The following is a 23,314-nucleotide window of genomic DNA, read 5'->3' on the forward strand; positions in this document are numbered from 1 at the left end:
GCTCTCCTCCCACCCCCCATTATGTGTCATCATCCGCTTATCAGTGAGATCATTCCTCCTTTGGATTTTTGAGATTGGCTTATCTCATTTAGCATGATATTCTCCAATTTCATCCATTTGCCTGCAGATGCCATAATATTATTCTTTATAGCTGAGTAATATTCCATTATATATATATATATATATATATATATACACCACAGTTTCTTTATCCATTCATCAATTGAAGGACATCTAGGTTGGTTCCACAGTCTGGCTATTGTGAATTGAGCAGCTATGAACATTGATGTGGCTGTATCTCTGTAGTATGCTGATTTTAAGTCCTTTGGGTACAGGCCGAGGAGTGGGATAGCTGGGTCAAATGGTGGGTCCATTCCAAGTTTTCTAAGGAATCTCCACACTGCTTTCCAGAGTGGCTGCACTAATTTGCAGCCCCACCAGCAATGTATGAGTGAGCCTTTTCCCCCCACATCCTCTCCAACACCTACTGTTGCTTATATTCTTGATAATCGCCATTCTAATTGGGGTGAGATGGAATCTTAGTGTAGTTTTGATTTGCATTCTAAGAAACATTTTAAAGACATGTTACAGAATTTTTTTTCTGCTTGAGAAGCCATCCCTTCAAAGCAGTTACATAGGTTAGTTTCTCACTTCTTAGGAGTGCTACTTTTGTAAGTGTCTCTGTAATTCAACTTTAGGGAAAAGCTCTTAAGCCTACAAGGCATGCCTTTAAATGTCCTCTTGAGGAAAGATATTCCTTTTAATTTTCAAAAATCATCTGGAGCTGCAATAGATGAAAAACAGGTTTAGAATCAACCTGTTTTTCTCCATACACATCATTCCTGAAAGCAATATCCCACCTGGATTAGTGGCACAGCTGCCCAGATGAGTTTTTTTTCCCCCACCCCTATACCAGGATGGAACCCAGGGCCCTGTGTATACTAGGCAAACATATGCACATATCCCCAGCTGTCAAGATGACTTTTCTGCTTCCATCACCTTCTTTATTTTCTACACCATGTCATTTAACATATTATTAAAGTATTATGTGTTAGGCAGTAGGCTAGCACAAGGGATTTACAGTTTGGTGGGGAAGATTTAATTAGAGCAGTACAATGTACTGGGGTGGGAGGGACACCTAACCTAGTAACATGTGAGTCAAGAGCTAAAGGGTGAAAAAACAAGCAAACGAGAAGAGGAAAAAGGAAGTGTTACAGAGAACAGTATGTGATAGTCCAAAGGAGTAAATGACTAAAAAAAGCCCCTGGAAGTTTGGACAAGGAATGTGAAAGAAGAGTGGGGGAGAGGGATAAGTTTAGAGAAGTCATACAGAGCCATGTAAACCATGTCAAGAATTTGGACTATCCTAAGGACAATGGTAATCACTGGAGGATTTTTAAGTAAGATAGTGTCATGATCAAAAGTTTTCCAAAGAACATTGGCTGTAGTGGGGAATATTAGAATAAGGAAGAGGTAGCTGGGTGTAGTGGTGTACATCTATAATCCCAGCTACTCCAGTGGCTAAGGCAGGAAAATCTCAAGTTCAAAGTCGGCCTGGGTAACTTAATGAAACCATGTCTCAAAATACAAAGGACTGGGGATGTAGCACAGCAGTAGGGTGTGCGCCTGGCATAGAGAAGGCCCTGGGTCCAATCCCCAGTACTACAAGAAAGAGGTAGAGAGACTGATCCTGGTTAGGAGGCCACACACAATGCTCTAAGTCAAGGGTCAGGAAGCAACAGCTGGCAGCCAGATCTTACTGTTTTTGTGTGAATCATTCCAAGAATATGAATGGTTTTTAAACGTTTAAATAATTGAAAGTAACATAGTGGCATGTAACATAGGCTTACTTAATGGCCACTTTCAGGCTCTGAAGTTGAATAGTTAGAACCTAGTAACCCACAAAGCTTTAAATATTTACTATTTGTGGCTAGGGGTGTAGCTCAGTGGTCAAGTGCTTGATTAGCATGTGCAAGGCCATGCATTAGATCCCCAGCACCGCAAAATACAAGCATACATATATACATACACTGACCCTTATAGAAAAAGTTTGCCTACTCTTGGTCTAAGCAATAGATGGTGCTGTTCTAGAATAGTGGCAGGAAGTATGAAGAGACTGGATTGATGTTCAGATTTTAGAACTGATTTAGGAAGGCCTTTATGAGGTGGATTGGACAGGCATAGATGGAATTGATGGGTAAAGACTACACTAGCCACCTAATTGATTTCCCTACTTCCAATCCTTGCCTCTACAATCTATTCTCAAATGCCACTCCCCATTTAACTCTTGATTTGAGGATTTCAAATTAATTTGAAATTGACCCTATTCGCTTCTGGAACCCAATGTTTCATTCTAGTTTATTGAATTACTTTATTAGTACTTCCCGGGGCCCCATCTCTTTTGGCTCCAAGACTTTGCATAAACCTCCCTTTGCCTGAAGTCAGCACTCCACCTTTTTTCCTGCTTCCACTCTCAAAATGCTATGTGCTTTTGCCACTCTGGAGTGTTAGGTGTTTAAATTTCTGCCTCCATCAGAAGGCAGGAACTGACTCGCAAAGGATTACATCCCCAATCAATAGCAGACGCTTAGTAAGGAATGAATGGAAGTGGACTTCAGCAACATCAGGTGGCTGCCTCAAGTTTACCGCTTGTAAAATATGTACAGTAATCCTTCACAAGGCGTTGCAGGAATAAAAATGAAAAAAAAAAAAAAAAAAAAAAAAAAGTCAACCGTGTCCAATAAGCATGAGTTGAAATTAAATCTGATTTGTGGATAGTACAAAAAGACGTGAATGCTTAAGGGAGACACATTCCTTATAGGTCTGGTAAAATGGATTGGAAGGCAGGTCCCCTCGGAGTACACCGCTCCTACTATATATGCAGAGCCGGGGCGGCCTTAGCGCCTGCGTGGTCCCTCCAAGGTGACTGCACCGCCAAAAGCACAAGCTTATCAAGAGCATCCGTTTAAGTCAGTTCCAGAAACCCGGGGCTGTGTGGTGAGGACGCAGCTCTTAAAGACAAGAAGACGGTTCAATCCCGCGATAAAGGCCTCGGAGCAAGAAGGGAAGGAAGCCTTCTCTTCATAAGGGCCTAAGACATTTGGCCCCTTTCCAAGCCTTAGGTCAGGCCAGGTGATATCGGTCCAGGTGTTTCATAATGCCATTTCTTCAAACTGGACAGAACCCTGAACACGCAGCTCACCTACCCGGTAGCGGCCTCGTGAAAGTCACGTTCTCTCTGCCCGTCCTCTCGGGTACTCTATGGTTCTCGTGGTGACTACTCTAATTCTAGTTCCGGTCTCTATGGCGGCGGAGGCTGGAACGGTTGTAGGTCGGCCGAATTAGCCGCCTAAAGGCCAATGAGAGTGAAGGAGTGATAAAGGTTTAGCCAATAGAAGTCAGGATTTCGGGTCAGGTGGCGAGATTGACAGGACTGATGGCCAATGAACAATGCTTAGGGCGGGTCGATCTCAGGGCTTATCCCGCCTGTCCCGCCATTCTCGCTAGTTCGATCGGTAGCGGGAGCGGAGAGCGGACCCCAGAGAGCCCTGAGCAGCCCCACCGCCGCCGCCGGCCTAGTTACCATCACACCCCGGGAGGAGCCGCAGCTGCCGCAGCCGGCCCCAGTCACCATCACCGCAACCATGAGCAGCGAGGCCGAGACCCAGCAGCCGCCCGCCGCCCCCCCCGCCGCCCCCGCCCTCAGCGCTGCCGACACCAAGCCCGGCACCACGGGCAGCGGCGCAGGGAGCGGCGGCCCGGGCGGCCTTACATCGGCGGCGCCTGCCGGCGGGGACAAGAAGGTCATCGGTGAGGGCTGGACGGGGACGGGGGTGGGGCCACGGGGAAGCCTGGCCGCGGAACCGTTAGCCGGCACGGGGCGAGACGGAGCGCGCGGCCGGCGGGACCGACTCCCGACTCCCGGCGCGCGGCCGCCCCTCCCCCCGGCCCCACTCGCCCTCCCGGGCCGGGACTTGCCTGTACCGCGTGCCCGGTATGCGCGCGCACGCCGCCTCCGCGCCCCCTGCGGACCCCGCGGACCGCGCGCCCCTCCCCCTGCGCCCGCGCGCTACCGGCCGCGTGTGCGGCAGGTCCCTTCTCGCGCGCCCGCGGGCAGACCGGCCGCCCTCGTGCGCTCGGCCCGCACTCCGTTGTTCGGTTCCCCCCACCCAGCTCCCTTCCGCGTGTGCTCGGAGGGCGCGGCGCGCCGCCTACGCAGGCTGGAGTGGGCCGGGCGGCTTCCCCTTCCCTCACGTGCTCCCCGCCCGCGGCCTGCGTACACACCCATCTTGGGCCCGCGCCCCGGGCCTGCCCTGCGGCGCCCCACGGCTTCGAGCCCACCCACGTGTACGGCGAGGGAGGCTTTGGGGTCCCCGCGCGGGCCTGTTGTTGGGATGGGAAGAGAAAAGGCTGTCAGGTGCCCGAGAGCTGCAAGGGGCTAGATGCCGAAGCCCGGCCGAGTTACAAGGGTAGCTGGTAATTGAGGGTTGTTTTGCTTTGTTTTCCAGCAACGAAGGTTTTGGGAACAGTAAAATGGTTCAATGTAAGAAACGGATATGGTTTCATCAACAGGTGAGATGCGCGTCTGAAGCTCCATTCCAGTTGCTGTATGTTTGTCGCTCAGTCCTTAGGTTCTCCGGGGCTAGGGGCTCAGTTAAGCATGTTGCAGGCACTCGGCCGCGTTCTCAATGGCGGTTGCCTCTTCGGGTGTAGTGTAATATTTTGTTTTCCTTGATGAGTAAAAGGGATTTGTGTATGTAGGGCTGGTCTTTGTTTTGCAACCAGATATCAATCTAAAACGAACCCCAAAGTCTTCGTTATGGTACAAAGCAGTTTTAAGGAAAGCGTAGTGAATGAGCCATGTCTTAACAGTTTGGGGAAACTGCAGGCCAACATGTTTTCATACTTGTCTTTTTATACGTTACTGAAATTGAGATTTGAGGATGTGATCCTGTAATTAAAACAAAACAAAACGTTGTTAACCTTTTGGAGTAACGTGATTTGACAAGTCAAAGACGAGATTTTTGTCATCCTTACCATAAGGTTATATTGCCTTTGTTTACCGTTTCTAATCTCTTTTAATACCTCGAGTGAGTTTTCTGTTAGTACTACTTTGATCAGAGAAAACTGGTGGTGTTTGCCTGTAGAGTAAATGGGGGGGGGGGGTCCTTTTCCTTCCTCAATTTTTATTTATTCTACTACCTTGTGTCACAATCCTGCTGATTGAATAGAATTTTTTAAGCTCTGACTGTAGTTTTATTAAAGTGGTCCTAAGTCCCGGGTAACTTAATATCGTTCCTTTTTAAGGCAAAGCTGCTAGCTAAGTCTTTAGATTCAGCCTTAGAATTATCTGTAGCGACCGCGGTGGTAACTGCAGTTCACTCACTGCACTCTGCGTCGGCTCACAAGGGAGCCGGGCATCATTTCCAAGATGGCTGCCAAGGCTAGTAGTGCAGTTGCATGGGTGTAGAGCACCGCGAGTGCCAGTAGCAATCTTGGCCGTACAGCTGTGGTACTTGGCGCCATTTCAGCGTTTTCTTTTCTTACATCTTTACTTTAGAAGGTGTTAACCAACGAGATGTTTGAAAGAATGCTTAAGGGTAACAGAATGTTTGTGAAATGGGCAACCAGTCTTTTAAAGACAGACATAATTGACTGATGTAAAAACGTGCATTAATCAACCATGCAGTATTGTGGAAACACTCAAAGCAAGAGATTTATAGGCATTTGATGATCTGTTCTGCCATATTTTTCAGTTATTGGCAAACGTTTTGTTTTTTCGAAATTTTTAGGATTTTCTGCCTTGAATTGTTCGCCTCCCTGACCAAAGCTACATCTTTCATCAATTTTTGTATACTGGGTTACTAATGAGGAGTGAAAGGAATGCTTTTTGTAAAATTGGTTTGCTGATTACTTTTTAACTGATCTTTGGGTTTATTCATTATTTTATTTGATATTCATGCCCTACTGATTCTCATTGCTTGTCTATCCTTAAACCTGTGGTTTCCGATTCAAGGGAGTTGAAAATGAAAATCCCTGAGATATCCTCCTTTTGAGCTTTGGGTTCATTAGTTCTGATACAATTTTAACAAGAATACCAGTTGTTGGTGAGAATGGTCTGTTCACCATACCTTTAAAACTACTGCTTTTAGCTGTTGACCCAGTGCAGTCAGATCTCTTGTATGCATGTTAAAGGGGACTATAATTTGCAGTGAATAAATTGTAGTTTTTGTATTTTGTGAGTATTTAAGAAATTTTTATTTTTGTGCGTTCTATTAAATGTACATAGTTTATCACCTATTTTTAGGTTATCAGTTTTTATCCATTTTTATACTACGGCTCTTTATATTATATTCTGTGAGATACTGTTCATTGAATATCTGTTCTGACTTTGATCAACTCAATTGCTCATCCTTCAGGACCAGTTAAGTGTAAATTGGCTTTTGATGATCCTTTGTGTGAACTATCCTGACCTGAACTATTTTGTTAAATTCACTGATTAGAATGTGTATTGTTTCCAAATTAGTAGTGTTAATGATTGGAACTTTTTATGATACTGTAAAATGATTCCAATCAAACAGGGGAGGTTTGCCTTAATGAAAATAGGGATCAGTTCTATGTGTTGTAGTAGAACAGATCACAGACTGAGCTGGGGACACCTTACTTACTCTCGGGGGAAGGAAAACAGATCTGCCCTTTCTATGTAAAGGGGGAGGATGCAGTGTTTAGGGTGGTTAGACTTGGAATTCCCTGAATATCTATTCTAGATTCTCTAGATATTTTATAATTAAAATATAGGGTTTTTTTGTGAATTTTTTTCCTTTACAATGCTTTTTACAATGCTTTTCATTGTAAATGTTTGTTCCAGCCTAAGTTGTCACCTATGAATTGTTATGGCCTTTTGGAATAATTCTTTTTTCTCTCTACTGGTGTTTGTTCGGTTGTGGTATCTGGGATTAAACCCAGGGGCACTTAACCACTGAGCCACATCCCTAGCCCTTATATTTTGAGGCCGGGTCATGCCAAGTTACTGAGGTTAGCCTCAAACTTAAAATCCTTGTAGCTTATAGAACTTTTAAAGTAGTAAAATTGTGCCAGGCATGGTGACACCAGAAAAATCCTACTTGAGGCTGAGCAGGAGGATCACAAGTTCAAAACAAACCTAGGCAACTTAGACCTTATCTCAAATTAAGACTTTTGAAAAGGGCTGGAGGTATATAGTCCAGACATAGCACTCCTAGGTTCAGACCACTGCCAAAGAAAAGCAGGAAAAAAATGTTTCTTAAGTTGTTTAGACATGTAATCTAGGAATTCTGAAGAATAAATTCATTGAATTTCTCTTGTGTGGTATGTTGGCAAAATACAAATTGAACCACCTGACTAGTTAATTAGTGCCCCTCCCCAAATTCCTATATATTTTTTTAACTTACTTACTTATTTATTTATTTATGTTGGTACTGGGGATTGAACTCAGGGGCAGTCAACCACTGAGCCATATCCCAAGCCCTAGTTTGTATTTTATTTCAACAGGTTCTCACTGTTGTTTGGAGCCTTGCTTTTTGTTGTGACTGGCATTGAACTTGTGATCCTCCTGCCTTAGCCTCCCTCGCTGTTGGGATTACAAGTGTGCACCACTGTGCCCAGTTTTTTTTTTTTTTTTTTTTTTTTTTTTTTAAGCTTTTTTTTTAAGATTGATCTGTATTCACCAAATTCATGATTACCATGAATCAGTAACAACTTATTTAATGGGACATGCATTTTAGTAACCAGAATTAGGATTTTTTTTTTTCCCCTCCAGTGTACTTTAAATGCCTAAATTTGTCATTAAGTTTTGAGATAGGGAGAAATTTGGAGCAAAGGAAATCAAGTAGAGCAGAGATCACAAGCTGTTAACCTGCTGGTTAATGTTTGAGGACCGCAGTATTTTTTTAATCAGAATTGCTAGCATTTAAAAATTCAGGAGATAATACCAATACAATCCAGGTTGTCATATTTTTAAGATGTGAACTTCGTTTAGCCTCAGGGCCCTGTATTTCCATATAGATAAACCCACCTGACTATTACTACCACCTTTAGGGGGTCCGTGTTCTTTTTTTTTTTTTTTTTTTTACCAGTGTGTCACACTTGGTTGTGTCTTATTGCTGACTGCCTTCATTCCATGACCTCTAGGTGTGTACTCATTTTCCATGGTTTAGGGAGTCTTAGCTTTTCTCTACACTAAAACTTCAGGATGGTCAGTTTTAGTCTGAGTTGGGGGTTCCACGTGTATCCTAATGACTTCCTTCACACTTTGACGTTGGTAATAATGGATGTAGCTGACAGTTTACACCAGAGTCAGTGTAAGTGCTTAAAATTAACTAATTCATTTAATCCTCATATCTTTTGATGGTTAGGCATTCGGCTCTGAAGCACAAAGAGGTTTTTTTTAACTTTCCTCATAAACATAGTAGTAAGCTGCAGAGGCAGGATTTGAACTCAGTTTTTCTCCTCTGGAGTTTGTGTACACCAACTGCTATTATACTGTGTCTGAAAATAGACCCTGGTCAACTTCAATTTGATGGTTATCCACATAGTTACAGGTAATTTCTTAGAAGGGTCAGCTATTCTTAGCTATTGAAAGACTTCTTGCATGATCTCTAGCTTGTCACTGGAGCTCCTTTGTGCTGACTGCTTGTTCCTCAGATGTTGGAAAACTTTCTGCATTTTACTAGATTTCATGAAGTTTGGGATTGTTAAAAGTTCTAGTTTAGCATGTAGGTTAGCATTACAAATTAAAGAAATTTCTTACTAGTAAGTTGAGGAATTACAGGAAAAAATATTGAACCTTATTTCACTTCTGCTATGTGAACAAGCTGCATTTCCACTTGTTTTTTTTGGGGGGCGGGGTGCTGGGTATCAAACCCAGGGCCTTGTGCTTACAGGGCAAGCACTCTACCAACTGAGCCATCTCCCCAGCCCTTGAACCTTATTTCACTTCTGGATCTTTTGTTTTTATATGATCTGTGAGGTGAGAATCAGTGTTTCCTGCTGGGCATGTTCGCTCATACCTATAATCCTAGTGACTTGGGCGGCTGAGGCAGGAGGATTGCAGATCAGTCTGGGCAACTTAGATCCTAAGATTAAACTTCAGTGAGAACCTGAGGTTGAGGATAGAGGTCAGAGGTAGAGCACACCTGGGTTCACCTAGTTGCCAGCGGGCCCCCCCCCCCCAAAAAAAAAAAAAAAGAAAGAAAGAAACAAAAAGATGGGTATTATGAGGTTGCCTAAAGAAATTAGGAAGTAGGGCCTGGAGTTTTCTTTCTGGTACCAGCTATTGAACCCAGAGGTGTTTAACCACTAAGTTGCTTAGGGCCTCACTAAATTTGCTGAGTCTGGCCCTGGCCCTGAACTGTGGCTCTCCTGTCTCAGCCTCCAAGTAGCTGAAATTACAGGTGTACAGAACCATGCCTGGTGACTAAAATTCTTGATTCATAGTTCATAGTAAGAGTTTATAGACCTTCAGAGAGATGGCATCAACAAAACTCCATCCTAGTAGGTCTGTTTCTGAGCCCTGTAAGTTGTTTATAGTCCATAATAAACTAAAACTGTTAAGACACCAGGGAAGGCAGAAAAACATTAGTGTGCTACTAAGGAAGGGCTATGTAGGGGATTGTTTTTTGTTTTTTTTTTGGTTCCCCCCCACATCTGGGACTTTTGGGACAAACAACAATGATATGTATGTTAGGGACTTCAGGACTGATTTGTGTTGGTTATATCAGTGATCTTGAGCTGGGCAGAAGTTGTCCATGTTTACCAGGTCACTGATTTGTGACTTGGAACAGGATATGCTGTCATCTTGTAATGGTTCCTTCTGTCTCCCCTCAAAGTAAAATCAATTGATTTAAAAATCTAGAAGCGGCAACCAGTATATTAACTTCCGTTTCCTAGTACTGAGGCAATAGTTAGTTGTCTACCTCCAGTTTCTTCCCTTGGAAGCATTTGTAGTCTAGCCTAAGAGGTAATGGTGGTGGACTGTGCCTGGAAACATGTGTCTGCTGGATATGAGAATGTTTCTTTCATAGGGAACAAATGAAGACCTAAATAGTGACTGTGATCTTAAGGTGATCTGCAGTACTTGGAAATTGGTGTCTGAATGCTTTAGTTTGTGAACATGTAGATGTTAAAATCTGGAATTTGTTTTTATTACCATGGGATTATAAATTAATTTGCACAGGGGAATTAAGGTATTTTAATAGCTTGGTATGGAAGTGTGCAACAAGGTAACAGCATTTTTATGAATCAACCCATATAGTGGGTCTCATTTAAGGCAATAGTGTAGTTTTAATTTAAGTTGTGTTTGCGGTTAAGAACCCTTATCAATCTGGGTAAATTGGGTAGTATAGAAGTAGCGGAGCTTGCTAGGATACAGCAAATAATAGGTGGGTACAAGGGCCAGGAGTGTAATTCTGTGGTAAAGTATATCTGGGTACATTCCAGTAAACACACCTCCCCCCCCCCCCCCCCCCAAAAAAAAGGTGGGGGTTGTAATTGAGTATTATGCTCCTACAGTGCTGGTTTTCAGTGACTTACTGGCAGTCCACTGAAGAGAAAGGAGCTCATAAACTAGTCTTCCTTGTCTGTATATACCTCCACTCAGTAAAGTATGATAAAGATAGAACTATATTCTTGGGTTTTCAGGATGTACCACCAATGGTAAGAGAGCACTAGGAATGTCTCCGTCTCTTCCCCCATTACTTCAGTAACAAGGGTACTTATTAAATCAGCCATTTTGGTTTGTGTGTTTCCTTGGGGATTTAGAATTTTGAGGCAGGGTCTCCCTGTGTTTTTGCTCAGGCTGGCCTCACATGTGATTCTTCTGCTTCGGCCTTAAACATCTCTGGCTGCCCCCGCCCCCACCTTTTAGGATCCGACCCAGGGGCACTTAAGACTGGGAACAGTCTTAAGTTGTAACTATATCAGTTTAGTATGTCCAAGCCATAGTTTTGTTTTGACTTGTAGATAAACAAGTTTATTTGTAAATTTAGTCAACATACATCATTAACCTAAAAACAGCAATGAAGGAGACATTTAAAACCCACTTGGTAGGCCATGTCTAAAAAAGGGATTTTTCCCAGGACAGTAAGTAACCAGATGTAACTTATCTCAGCACCATCTTATTTTGCAGAGGTTTGATAACCTGGAGCTGTGTCAAACTATGGTATTTTATCTTGGCTGAAACTGTTTTCTGAACTGTCAGGTTTTTTCCTAAAATTCAGATAAACCTTGGGCATGGTGTTCTGTCATTATCAGTAACAAACAGTTCTCCATGGAAATTGCTTTTTTTTTTTTTTTTTTTTTTTTTTTTTTTTTTTTTTTTTTTAAACTGAATTTCAAACACTTAGAAAGTATAAAAGGGCTACCTTTGAGGCTGAGATAATGAATTTTCTTAAACGAAAGTCCAGTAGAATACTATTTTTATGTAACATTCATAGACCCCATTAATGCCAGTAGTGTGTTCCCTAATTTGTGCCAACTTTAAATGTCCTTTAGGGCCAGTGTTACATCCCTTTTGAATCACTGTTTTAGACCTTGCCAACCTTTTTATCTCTACCACTTCTTTTCCCTTGAGGTCTAGAATTTGAAATAGTAATGATGTGATTAAGATAGTTCTAATCTGTTTCTGTGGTGCTTGTGGAACTATGGACAGATTTACATTATGACCAGCTACCAATCCCCTAGGTATTCTCTCTTTTTTTGGTGGGGGTGGGTACTGGGAGAATGAACCCAAGGGTGCTTAACACTGAGCCACATACCAAGTCCTTTTTTTAAATATTTTATTTAGAAACAGGGTCTTACTGAGTTGCTTAGGGCCTTGCAAAATTGCTGAGGCTAGCTTCGAACTTGAGATCCTCCTGCTTTAGTCTCCCAAGACATGTGCTGCTGCCTCCAGCCTTCCCTGGGTATTCCTAATATGCATTTTCAGTCACTTGTTTTGAATAGTTTGGGCAGCATACCTGGTTTGGTTTTATAAGTTTTAAGATTATTCTGATCCCATGAATAAACATTTTCTTAACGTTGTGATAATCCAAGCTAAAACTTTTAAGGTCCAAATTAAATTTTATGTACATTCTTTGTGTTGGTCCTTAGATCGCCAGGAAGCCAGCAGTCTAGTTCTGATAGTAAGCCTTTGTTCTGTGGTCATTAAATACTAGAGCTTCTATAAGCCTTTTCTCTTTCTGACCTACTGACAGTGAGGAGGGTGGGGTAGGTCAGTAAAGGTCGGAAATGTTTCACTTCCAGCATTTCTCATTTCTTTTTTTGTACCTGGGATAGAACCCAGGGTTGCTTAACCATTGGGCCACTTCCCCAGCCCTTTCTATTTTTATTTTGAGACAGGGTCTTACTAAGTATCTGAGGCTGGCCTGCAACTTGGGATCCTCCTGCCTCATCCTGCTTTATCATTCTCCCAAGTTACTGGAATTATAGGTGTGTACCACCATACCTGGCAGCAGTTCTCATTTCTGATGTCATCTTGATAACCAATCTCAAAACTAAAAGAGGACATCATTTTCTCATGTGGCATCCAGTTATATACAAAGTTTGCCAACTTATAAGTTTTTATTGGTGCATTATAGTTACACATAATGTTGGGGTTTGTTTTGACATGGAATATAATTTATCCAGTTTAGTACCTAATGGTATTTTCTCCAGTTTTTGCTTAAAGAAGGATATCCAAAATACCTTCCTCGTACATGAACCCTTAGTCCAGGACTTATATAACTAATTGCTCATATTCACATTTTATCCAGTAAATTGTTTTTAATTTTTAGTTGTAGATGGACATGATGCCCTTATTTTGCGTGGTTTTTTTATGTGATACTAAAGATTGATACTTTTGATTGAGAAAAAATCAAAAGCACTCCTGTTGTTAGTAAATATATTCTAGAGGTGAGGGCGGGGTATGCTGCGACACTGTTAAAGTCGAGTAGGGTAAGGAGTAACAATATGTTTGTCACTTCTACCTTGGTTATGGTTCCCTTGGTCACACTTTGCAATCTTAGTATAGCTAGGCAAGCGCTATACCACTGAGCCACAACCCCAGCCCTCCAGTAATTTTTAATCATGTCACATTCTTCTAACTAAAAGACTTTGGCTCCTATCTGTAGGTTGATTTGGCTTCTATTTTTCCTCCCATGTAGCCAATCTGAATTTGGCCTCCATTGAATTTGTTGCATTTACCCATACCTATGACTTTAATTTTACATGTGGCATCTTTCTTACAATTTAGTTCTAAAACAAATATTTCAACCACATATTTGTTTGGCAGATTTTACTAGACCAGTGATTGCTATAAAATGGTATCCATTTAGCCAGGCATGTGACACATGCCAGAAATCACAGTTACTTTAAAAGGCAGGGGGGATGAGGATGTAACTCTGTAGAGCATTCATAGATTTGAGTCCCTAGTCACTTCCCAAAAGCGGGGGTGGTGTGTGATATTGAACAATATAGTCTCATTCATCTGTCTTTTATATAGTTCAGTGTTTGGCATTGAGTGGTGGTGTGGATATCAGTTGTACTTTTTTTAGCTTTTTTCTTTTAAGTTTTAGATTCACAGCAAAAATAAGCCGAAAGTATACAGATTTATCCTTTCCCCCACCAACAACATCCCAAGCCAGAGTGGTAAATTTACTACATTTGATAAACCAGCATTGACCTTTCACTGTCACCTAAAGGGATCACTCCTTATGTTATATGTTTTAGGGAAGTTTGTTGCGGTCATTTTTATGACCTCAAGGAAATTTGGGGTTTGAAAATGGTTAATAGGAAATGATTGAAGATGGAGTGAAAAAAAATCAAAAGCACTCCTGTTGTTAGTAAATATATTCTAGAGGTGAGGGTGGGGTATGCTGCGACACTGTTAAAGTCGAGTAGGGTAAGGAGTAACAATATGTTTGTCACTTCTACCTTGATTATGATTCCCTTGGTCACACTTTGCAATCTTAGACTAGTTTTGCTTATGCTCCTAAAGGTTGTGAGGTTACAGTTGTTTTCAACTGCTTAGTCTTTAAAGCGAACTTAAGTGTCTGCTTTTTTCAAACTTCCTGGTAACTCATTGGCAGTCAGTCAGAAAGTGTTTGTGGGGCAGGAGAAAGTATATCAATGACCAGGCATATTCTTAACCTCTGGCAGTTCAAAATATATTTTATTTTTTAACTTGTTCAACTTGGTTTTGTCTTACAGGAATGACACCAAGGAAGATGTATTTGTACACCAGGTGAGTGCTTGTGTATATAGATATTGCACTTCTGACTCAAGGCTTAGGAGAAGAAAAGGGTGGATGTCTTCTCAACTCTGTTCCTTGCAAAAGGTTAAGTCCAACCACCAGTTTGTTTAGTTCCTTCCTACCTAAAGAGTAATAGCATGCTTAAATGTGTACATCAAAACATATTGAAGTCCACTTAATTAAGATAGGTATTTCCAATTGGAATTTTGTTAGTAGCTGTAGCTTTTTAAAATGTTGAATCTGCTCAACTTAATTGCACTAAATTTTCATTCCTAATTCTGGATGAGCAAACAGCCTCCATGAATCTAGACTTAAATTAATAGTGTTACTATAAATACACAGAAACGTTGGCAACACATTTTCAAATGCTGTTAGGCCCACCTCTGTTATAAGACAAATCATAACAGGGCAGAACTCCACAATACAGTTATCTGAAGAGGAAGGTAGAAAACGAGCAAACTAGCATAGCTCCATATATTCTGAAGCATTTTTAATGAAATAGGGTTTTTTAATTTGCTTTTAATCTTGGAGAGCTGGCTAGCTTTGGAAAAAAATTTAAGTTCTCACTAATAGCTTAAGGTTAAATGAAAGGCAGTGCAGCAAAGATGGTAATTAAGTAATTGTGTGTTGGCTACTGGTGTTTTGGGAGGAGAAAATTAGTAAAGGAAAGGGGCTACATGCTGGATTTTCTCCTTGAGTATTATATAAGGAAAATGTTGGAAAATGTTCAAACGTTGAGGAATTGAGATTGCTAAAGTAAGCCACTGCCAAGTGAATGCTAATATCTCAAACTTAAGTATGTTATAGGCTCCATTGGACTTACTCATCCTCACAGGTATGAAATGGGTAGGAACAGCACGTTTGTGTATGTGTACTTCTGTGCTATGCAGTTTTTTCACTAAGACTGTTGAAATATCAGATTGTATTAAATTATTTTAAGAAATTTTAACTACTTTTTTTATACTAATCCAGAAATCTAAAGATCTAAAATCATTTCCATACCCATACCTTTATTCAGGCAGATATGAGCTTGGATGGCAGCATGCTTCTTAGGAAGAGCTGTCATAGGTTGGTGATTTATAGCTCTGAAGTGTCTTATACAGCATTCATTTGACAGTCAAGGGGGAAACCAGATCAATTTCTAGTACATCCAAAACCCTATCAGATAATCCAAGGGTCAAATGTAAGTATGGAAACATTTCAATTCTAAATGTAAATTCAGGACTGCTCACAAAATGTTTTAAAGCAGATGTTTGTTTTAAAAAATGGTGTTCTCGTTTGTGAAGACAACTCTTGACCTGTTCCTTCTGCATTTTCAAAAGATTGTGCAGATTTAGGAACAGTGGTAACAAGGCTTTTCAGACTTGTGTGAAGGGGATAAAGATGTTTATTAAAGGGTTGGGATGTAGCTCAGTGGCAAAGTGTCTGCCTTGCATTCGCAAAGCCCTGGGTTTGACCCCCAGTTCAAAAAAAAATTTAAAAAAAGACACCCCCCCACCCCCCAAAAAAAAGATGTTCATTAAAGAGTTTGGGAATTTTTAATTATCCGTACTTCTGCTATCCCCTATGACTGCAGGTAATTGAGAGTTGGCTATATATGAAAGGTATGAAAACTATGTGACAGTTTAGATGACAGATGAGATCAATTATTTTGACTTTAATTTACTCAGTTGTGTTGACCCACAATGTGTCACCAATATGCTTTCCTCTTTATTTTGGAAGTGGTTTCAACATGTAGTTGTTTCTTGGGACTTTGGCTGCTCAGGTCTTAGTGGTGTATCAAGGAGATGCAGTTCTGGGCAACGGAGCTTAACTGGCCTCAGATTTGTTGGTTGTCCTGCCTCCTCTGGAATGGAAATGCATGAGTGATCCTGTAATGGATACTGCTGTGATGTGGAATGAACATGGGATTTGGAGTCCCAAGACCTGGATTTAGAAAAGTCCCCACTCTGCCACTTACTAGCTGTGTGACCTTGGGCAAATCAACTAATTTTTAAAGCTATAATGTAAGATTTACTGAATTCTGGGGAAGTAATAACCAACATTCCCATGCAGTCAGAAAATATAAAGAGTGGCATAGTTAATACATGTGAAATGCATTTCCATGGTAGTAGATAGGTTGGAAGGGATTTTGGTTGACATCTGTAATTGAGTTTGATATGGTAACACAGGGACAAAGTTGGTTTGGTCAACTTTGAAGCATGTAAAAACTAAACTCGCCTGTCATCTAAACTGGCCATGTGTGGGGCTAGCTTCTACTATTAAGTGCAGTCTTTGGGGGATAGATGGATAGCCGTTCCAAGATATATATATAATGCTTTTTTTTTTGTAAAAAGCATTTAAAAATATACATAATATTGTTGTGTCTGTCTTGAGTGTTAAATTACTTTAGTTTTGTAAATAGTGGTTAAAATGCTGGGGCTTTGGATGATTGGAGTATTTTGGTTGAGGTGGGGGTAGCATTGGTCCCTGCTTTCCTGCATTTATTGACAGTTTGGTCTTATGTAAAGCAAATTATAAGTTAAGTGTATATCCAAGCTAAAATAATATTGACTCTGGTACATTTTAAATGAAAAAGCACGTTATTCTCCCCTGTTAATCTATTTTTGGAATGTGATATTACTAGACTGCCATAAAGAAGAATAACCCCAGGAAGTACCTTCGCAGTGTAGGAGATGGAGAGACTGTGGAGTTTGATGTTGTTGAAGGAGAAAAGGTGAGGATGCTTTTTGTGTAAAGGTTTGACTTCAGTATGGAAATATTTTGGAGATCTCATCCATTAGGATGGTGGCTCTAATGTGGATGGATGTGTTCAGGTGACCACATGAACACAGGTGCATCAAGCCTAATGTGTTGGCTGCAGTTAGAGGGCAGTCTCTTCGAAGAGTGAGGAGCTGATATTTAGTCATTTCTATGCACCCCTGCCCACACAGACAACACCCCCTGCCCTTGTTTTCTTGTTTTCCTGGGTTTGTGTGAAGTTTGTTAAAATATTCTGATTTCCTCTGTCACTATCAATATGTAATGGCTTTTGTAGGGTGCGGAGGCAGCAAATGTTACAGGCCCTGGTGGAGTTCCAGTTCAAGGCAGTAAATACGCAGCAGACCGTAACCATTATAGACGCTACCCACGTCGTAGGGGTCCTCCACGCAATTACCAGCAGAATTATCAGAACAGTGAGAGTGGGGAAAAGAATGAGGGATCGGAGAGTGCTCCCGAAGGCCAGGCCCAACAACGCCGGCCCTACCGCAGGCGAAGGTTCCCACCTTACTACATGCGGAGACCCTATGGGCGTCGACCACAGTATTCCAACCCTCCTGTGCAGGGAGAAGTGATGGAGGTAAGTTTCACCAAAAAGAAAAAAGATCAACAGGACATAATACATTTTGACATGATCATGTTAACCATTTTCTGGAGTTCTTCCCCTATATTGGTTACTAGTCATATGAAAAGCCCTTTCCATCCTGAGTAACCAAAAGAATTAACAATGTGTTTATACTTAACTAGATGATTTTTTTTTTTTTAATCAACTCTTACTATCAGATATTGGATTTGTCTGATTGAGTTTTTATTCTTAATGTTACTGATCCGGGAGGTTTGATTGCTGTTGTCTTTTTTCAGGGTGCTGACAACCAGGGTGCAGGAGAACAAGGTAGACCAGTGAGACAGAATATGTATCGGGGTTATAGACCACGATTCCGCAGGTACAGCCCATATTAACCTGTTTCTCTTAAATTTTTTAACTGTATGTTACAACTCAGCAGTGGCATCATGCTTCTCCTGCAGTCTGTTTGAGTCATTTACCTGTTAACACTTACATTTTCTTTCATCAGATGCCTTAAGAGGGGAACCTGAAGTCAATTATCTTTGAGAATGTGTTCTTTGCATCTTCTTTGCTGGCACTGGTTAAAAACAGCTTGTATAGATGAGGTCTACTTTATACATATTTTTTTAAATGAGGGTGTGGAATTTCAAATTTTCTGTTCTTAAACAGGTAAGATAGTAGTTTAAACCACATATCTTTTAAACCTCCCTACTCGGGAGGGAGGAAAGGTAAGCATTAGGATTATCTGACCTTGAACCATGGCATACTTGAGAAATGAACAGTAAGAGAAATTGGAAAAGCTCCATGAGCTGAACGTATTTTCAAACTGGCTTTCATACACTTTGAGGCTGTGTTCCCAATACCAACAGGGATAGTAGGATGGAACAGTGTGGCATTGCTGTAAGGATTAAAGCTTTGGAACCCAGGGAACCGAGTTGAGGTTACACAATATATACATCAAATATGAATTTGGAGCATATTCAATTTTGCATTAGCAGCCATTATTTACACTGATGTATGTTCTTTCCTGAGTTTCTAATTTAAGTGAACTGGAATGCTGGCTGGTTCAGAAAGATTTCTAATTCACTGCTTTGCCAGGTAATTGTGTTAGCAACCTGATGAATTTTTAAGATGAGTTCTTTGTCAAGTGGTTAAAGTCTATACATTATTAGTTCATGTGTTCTAACTGCAGAGTCTTTGGTTTGCCTGTTAGTTACACTGTAAAACTAAAGTTTCTGCCTTCTTTCATTGTTATCCTTAAAAAAATTGTGCAGTTATTTTCAGTGTAGAATGCTTCAGGTTTACTGTATTTGGTTGAATTCTGGAAATGTTCAAAAAAAAAATCTTCAGTACAAAGGTCTTTACTTTTTGGTTTAGTTCAGATTTAATAGTCTCATTTTCAAGATATAAAATATTTGATAGTGACAAATAATCTACTCCATAACACATTTTGCTTTAAAGTGTGCAATGAAGTTATCGAATGAATATGGGTAGGGCTTTCCAACCTAGCAGGAAGTGTTTTGTGGGGTTTTTTGTTTTTTGTTTTTTTGTTTTTCCCAAATGTACCATGCCTGAATGGAATGCATGAAGCTGTGGCATGAAATACTGGTTGGTGTGGGTTTGAGAGCAAATTGAATAAGACAGGGACCCTAGCAAGAGTTTTGTTGGAAAGGAGACAAATAGGATTGGAAGGAAACCATATGAGATCAAAAGGGCTTGTTATGAGAAATAAGAGCATTAATAGGCTGGAAGGTGCAATAGACAAAAGAAAATTTTAAAAGTTGAATGTAAAGGAATAAAGAAAGGTTGTTAGGGACAATATTGTGAAAATATCTCTAGAAGGAGAACAGATAGGAAATTAAGAGTAGCAATTGCAGATTTGAAGTGAGCCCATCTAGTTTGGTCATACTTGTCCAGACATTTAAGCAACAGGCTGAGATGGGGAAGAGTGGATATCTGGCATTGATTTATCCACATGAAGACATTGATAGGGACTGGTCATGTGATTAATGACCAATTTTGTATTTGGATAAAGAAGAAATGGAAAATATTAAAGGGGGATGACTTAATAGGGTCCCTGAATTATAGGTTCTAATGAAAATTAAAAATGGGAGAATGGGAATGAACTAGAAAAAATAGGGAAAGGGAAGTCATGTTTGAAATTGAGAAAACTCGGGTAGAAAGCAGCATGTCAGCAATATAAAAACAGATTATTGGCAACTGTCACTCGGGACTATAGTGGGCAGAGGAGGTAGAAAAGAGACTAAAATAAGGTTGAAAGCATGCAATTTTCAGAAAGAAACTGGAAGAGTTACGTAAAAACCATCATGATGCCTCAGTGACTTGGGAGTCTGAGGCAGGAGGATTTAAGTTAAAGGCCAGCCTGGGGGATATATAGCACAGTGGTGAAACATCCCTGGGTTCAATTTCCTTTCAAAACAAAAAGAAGAAACCCGCATTAGTAAGATTAGGACAGTTATCACTTGGTCAGCAGAGGACAACTAGAGAAATTATTACTGAAGTTTGATTGACCTAATAGTAGTTAGAAAAGATGTGTAACAGGGCTTTTATGAGATGGAAAGGGTTGAGATGAGTAGGTGAAAACTTTGGAGAATGTGGAGGTTAAAAATATTAAGTCTGCAGTGATTAATTAAAGCCATTATCTTGATGGTCCTGGGGCTTTTTGGAGTGCTGTGAGTGTAGGTAGGAAAATTCAAGAATACATCATTATTTTTCTGTCATTTCTAATCACCAGCAAAAAAAGAAAGAAAAAGATATCTTATTCTTTGATAGAAAAGCCATTCTTCCATTTTAAGGTATTGAGGATAATGTATTGCTGGAGTGTATCATTTGAACTACATTTCTTAAAAAGCATGCAGCTCTGACTTTTTAAAGCCACTTTCAATCAGTAGATTTACTCATTCTGCTCATTCCATGTAAATAGAATCATACAATGTATGGCTTTTTGTTTCTGGCTGCTTTCACTAAGCACATGTTCTTACGGTTTTTAATGTTACAGCAAATGTTAGTACCTGATTCCTTTTATGTCCCTTCACATTGCAGTGTATGGGTGTTCCACAGTTTTAGTGCCTCAGTTGATAGACATTTTAATTGTTTCCACATTTTATCTATTGTGGATATTAAAATAAGTCACATAATCACAAGTTTTTGTGGATAGTCTCTAAGATACAGACCTTGGTAATTTAGAAGAACTTCCAAATTGACTAATCATTGCTGTGAACTCATTTGTATGAAGGGGCGTGTCTTTTCTTCGGTCTTATTTTCTACCCTTTTGGCAAGTGTTTTTTTGTAATGGGTTATAGTAACCTGCTTTTAAAGTTCACCATAAAGTTCATTTTTAAATCTGTTAAAATGGTGATGGTGCTGTGCCACTATTAGCTAGTTCATGCTCAATTTTGTGATAGATGAGACTGATCAAAAGTTTGCTAGTCTATCAAATTATATTTTAATTAACATTTGTACAAATTAGCGGTACAAGGCAATGTTTTAAGTGTATATAGTGCATAATGATAAAACACTCATCACTTCTATGTGCTGGGATTCTTTGGATTTCAGGTTATTTTGAAATAGATAATGTTGTAAAGCCTGTTTTAAATACTTATCTTTGTCGTTTTTAACACCATCATCCCTTTGTACTAAATCATCATACTCAGTTTGTGAAATATGAACCAAGTTTGTATTTTTTGCAAAACTACTGCACACCACTTTGATCAAGAGAATGTCCAGATCATTATAATTGAACAAAGTATTAATCACTGGATGGGTTGTTAAAAAGAGGTTTTTGTCCTTTCACAATTTTCAAAATGTTCATTCCAGGGGCCCTCCTCGCCAAAGACAGCCTAGAGAGGATGGCAATGAAGAGGATAAGGAAAATCAAGGAGATGAGACCCAAGGTCAGCAGCCACCTCAACGTCGGTACCGCCGCAACTTCAATTACCGACGCAGACGCCCAGAAAACCCTAAACCACAAGATGGCAAAGAGACAAAAGCAGCCGATCCACCAGCTGAGAATTCGTCCGCTCCCGAGGCTGAGCAGGGCGGGGCTGAGTAAATGCCGGCTTACCATCTCTACCATCGTCCGGGTAAGTAAGCCCACAACACAGGGCCCTCTGGCCTGAGTGTGGCAGTCATGAGTAGTATCTATGCTGTCTTTATGAATTCAAGGGGAAAAAATGGAGTTTATCGGGTAAGATAAGCCATTTTATGCAGTATCATGACTCTAATCTTAAAATTACTTAAATATTCCATTTTAGAGTGTTGCAAGTCAGCCCTATTTGGTCTCTCATCCAATTCTCAAATTCTCAATTCTGACACCGGGAGACCTGTCTTTGCACTGTGTGTTTTGAATATTAGAGCCTTTTGTCAACTTTTCAGAATGCTGTGATTTCACCAGTAAACTGAGGAAAGTCTTGCTAACCTTACTCTGAGAAGTATGTTAATTATATTGTGTTATTTATGCTTCATTTTTTAAAAAGTGGTATAGCTACTAGAAATAACCTTAGATGATAATGGGAAATAACACTATTTGTAGAAAATTGGCATCATTTTTAATCATTTATAATTGTTTAATTGGTTTCTTTTTGTTAGGAAAGATGGGATGTCTTTCTAAAAGCAGGAATTGACTCCTTGAGTGACTTGGCCTTTATTTAAAATGCTCATGAGGTTAATAATTCTGTGCCAGATTTTTTAAAAAGGATACACTTATGTGTTTGTTATTGTAAATTAATGTCTCACTTTTTTTACTCTTAAATTCCAAAATTAAGGGATTCCTTTGTATTTAGTTTTTTATTTTTAAATCTAGAGACATGTAATTGTCTCTTTGCCTCTGGAATTCCCATTTTTCAGCCCATGGTACTTTACAGTTTTTCCTTTTTTCTGGATGGCCAGAAGTCATCCAGAACCCCCAAGTATTCCATTCTTAATCACATGGCTACGTCTACTCCGATTGTAAGTCACTGTCTTAGGTAAACCCAATGAAATTTATTTCTGTCTCCCTTACGTTGTCCTTCTATGATCTAGAAAATTTGATGCATTTAATGTTGCAGTGAATTGTACATGGTAACCTTTTTTTCTTTGCAGTTTAGACATCCAACAAGAAGAAGTGAATATGAAATTCCAGCAATAAGAAATGAACAAAAAGATTGGAGCTGAAGACCTTAAGTGCTTGCTTTTTGCCCGTTGACCAGATAACTAGAACTATCTGCATTATCTATGCAGCATGGGGTTTTTATTATTTTTACCTAAAGATGTCTCTTTTTGGTAATGGCAAACGTGTTTTTTAAAAAAGCCTGGTTTTTCTCAATACACCTTTAAAGGTTTTTAAATTGTTTCATATCTGGTCAAGTTGAGATTTTTAAGAACTTCATTTTTAATTTGTAATAAAAGTTTACAACTTGATTTTTTCAAAAAAGTCAACAAACTGCAAGCACCTGTTAATAAAGGTCTTAAATAATTGTCTTTGTGTATACCTCTGTCTAGTTTCAGTTAAGTCTTTTACTGTTAATTCCCTTAGAGAAAATTGTCTTAAATCCTGCCTGGCATGGTGGCTTAAGCCTGTAATCCCAGCAGCTCACACAAGACTACAGGAAAGTGGCAAGTTGAAAGCCTGCCTCAGCAAATTAGCAAGGCCCTGTCTCAGAAAAAAGGTGGAGGTGTGATGTAATGGTTAAGCACCCTTCTTCAAAGGGTTTAAAGATCTGTGA

The 23,314-nt window shown here is 40.2% G+C and overlaps 1 protein-coding gene across 2 annotated transcripts; it reads left to right on the forward strand.

Annotated features, from left to right (window-relative positions):
- The first annotated feature begins 3,500 nt into the window (after nt 1-3,500).
- On the forward strand, nt 3,501-23,065 carry YBX1 (Y-box binding protein 1). 2 transcript variants are annotated; one of them, XM_079150655.1, is made up of 8 exons: nt 3,501-3,810; nt 4,509-4,572; nt 14,224-14,257; nt 16,893-16,982; nt 17,304-17,606; nt 17,888-17,970; nt 21,429-21,694; nt 22,692-23,065. In XM_079150655.1, the coding sequence occupies exons 1-7, from the start codon at nt 3,645-3,647 to the stop codon at nt 21,661-21,663; spliced, it is 975 nt and encodes a 324-aa protein (XP_079006781.1). In that variant the 5' UTR covers nt 3,501-3,644; the 3' UTR covers nt 21,664-21,694; nt 22,692-23,065. The 2 variants fall into 2 exon arrangements, with proteins under 2 accessions (XP_079006781.1, XP_079006782.1); XM_079150656.1 differs by lacking the exon at nt 16,893-16,982.
- Nucleotides 23,066-23,314: the final 249 nt, after the last annotated feature.

This window comes from Sciurus vulgaris, assembly GCF_902686455.1.
Source record: "Sciurus vulgaris genome assembly, chromosome: 1".
NCBI lineage: Eukaryota > Metazoa > Chordata > Mammalia > Rodentia > Sciuridae > Sciurus > Sciurus vulgaris.

Coding starts and splice junctions, on each gene's coding strand:
- YBX1 (XM_079150655.1), top strand. CDS start 3,645: ATGAGCAGCGAGGCCGAGACCCAGCAGCCGCCCGCCGCCCCCCCCGCC. Junction 14,258..16,892: donor AAGATGTATTTGTACACCAG/GTGAGTGCTTGT, acceptor TGATATTACTAG/ACTGCCATAAAGAAGAATAA. Junction 17,607..17,887: donor TGCAGGGAGAAGTGATGGAG/GTAAGTTTCACC, acceptor GTCTTTTTTCAG/GGTGCTGACAACCAGGGTGC.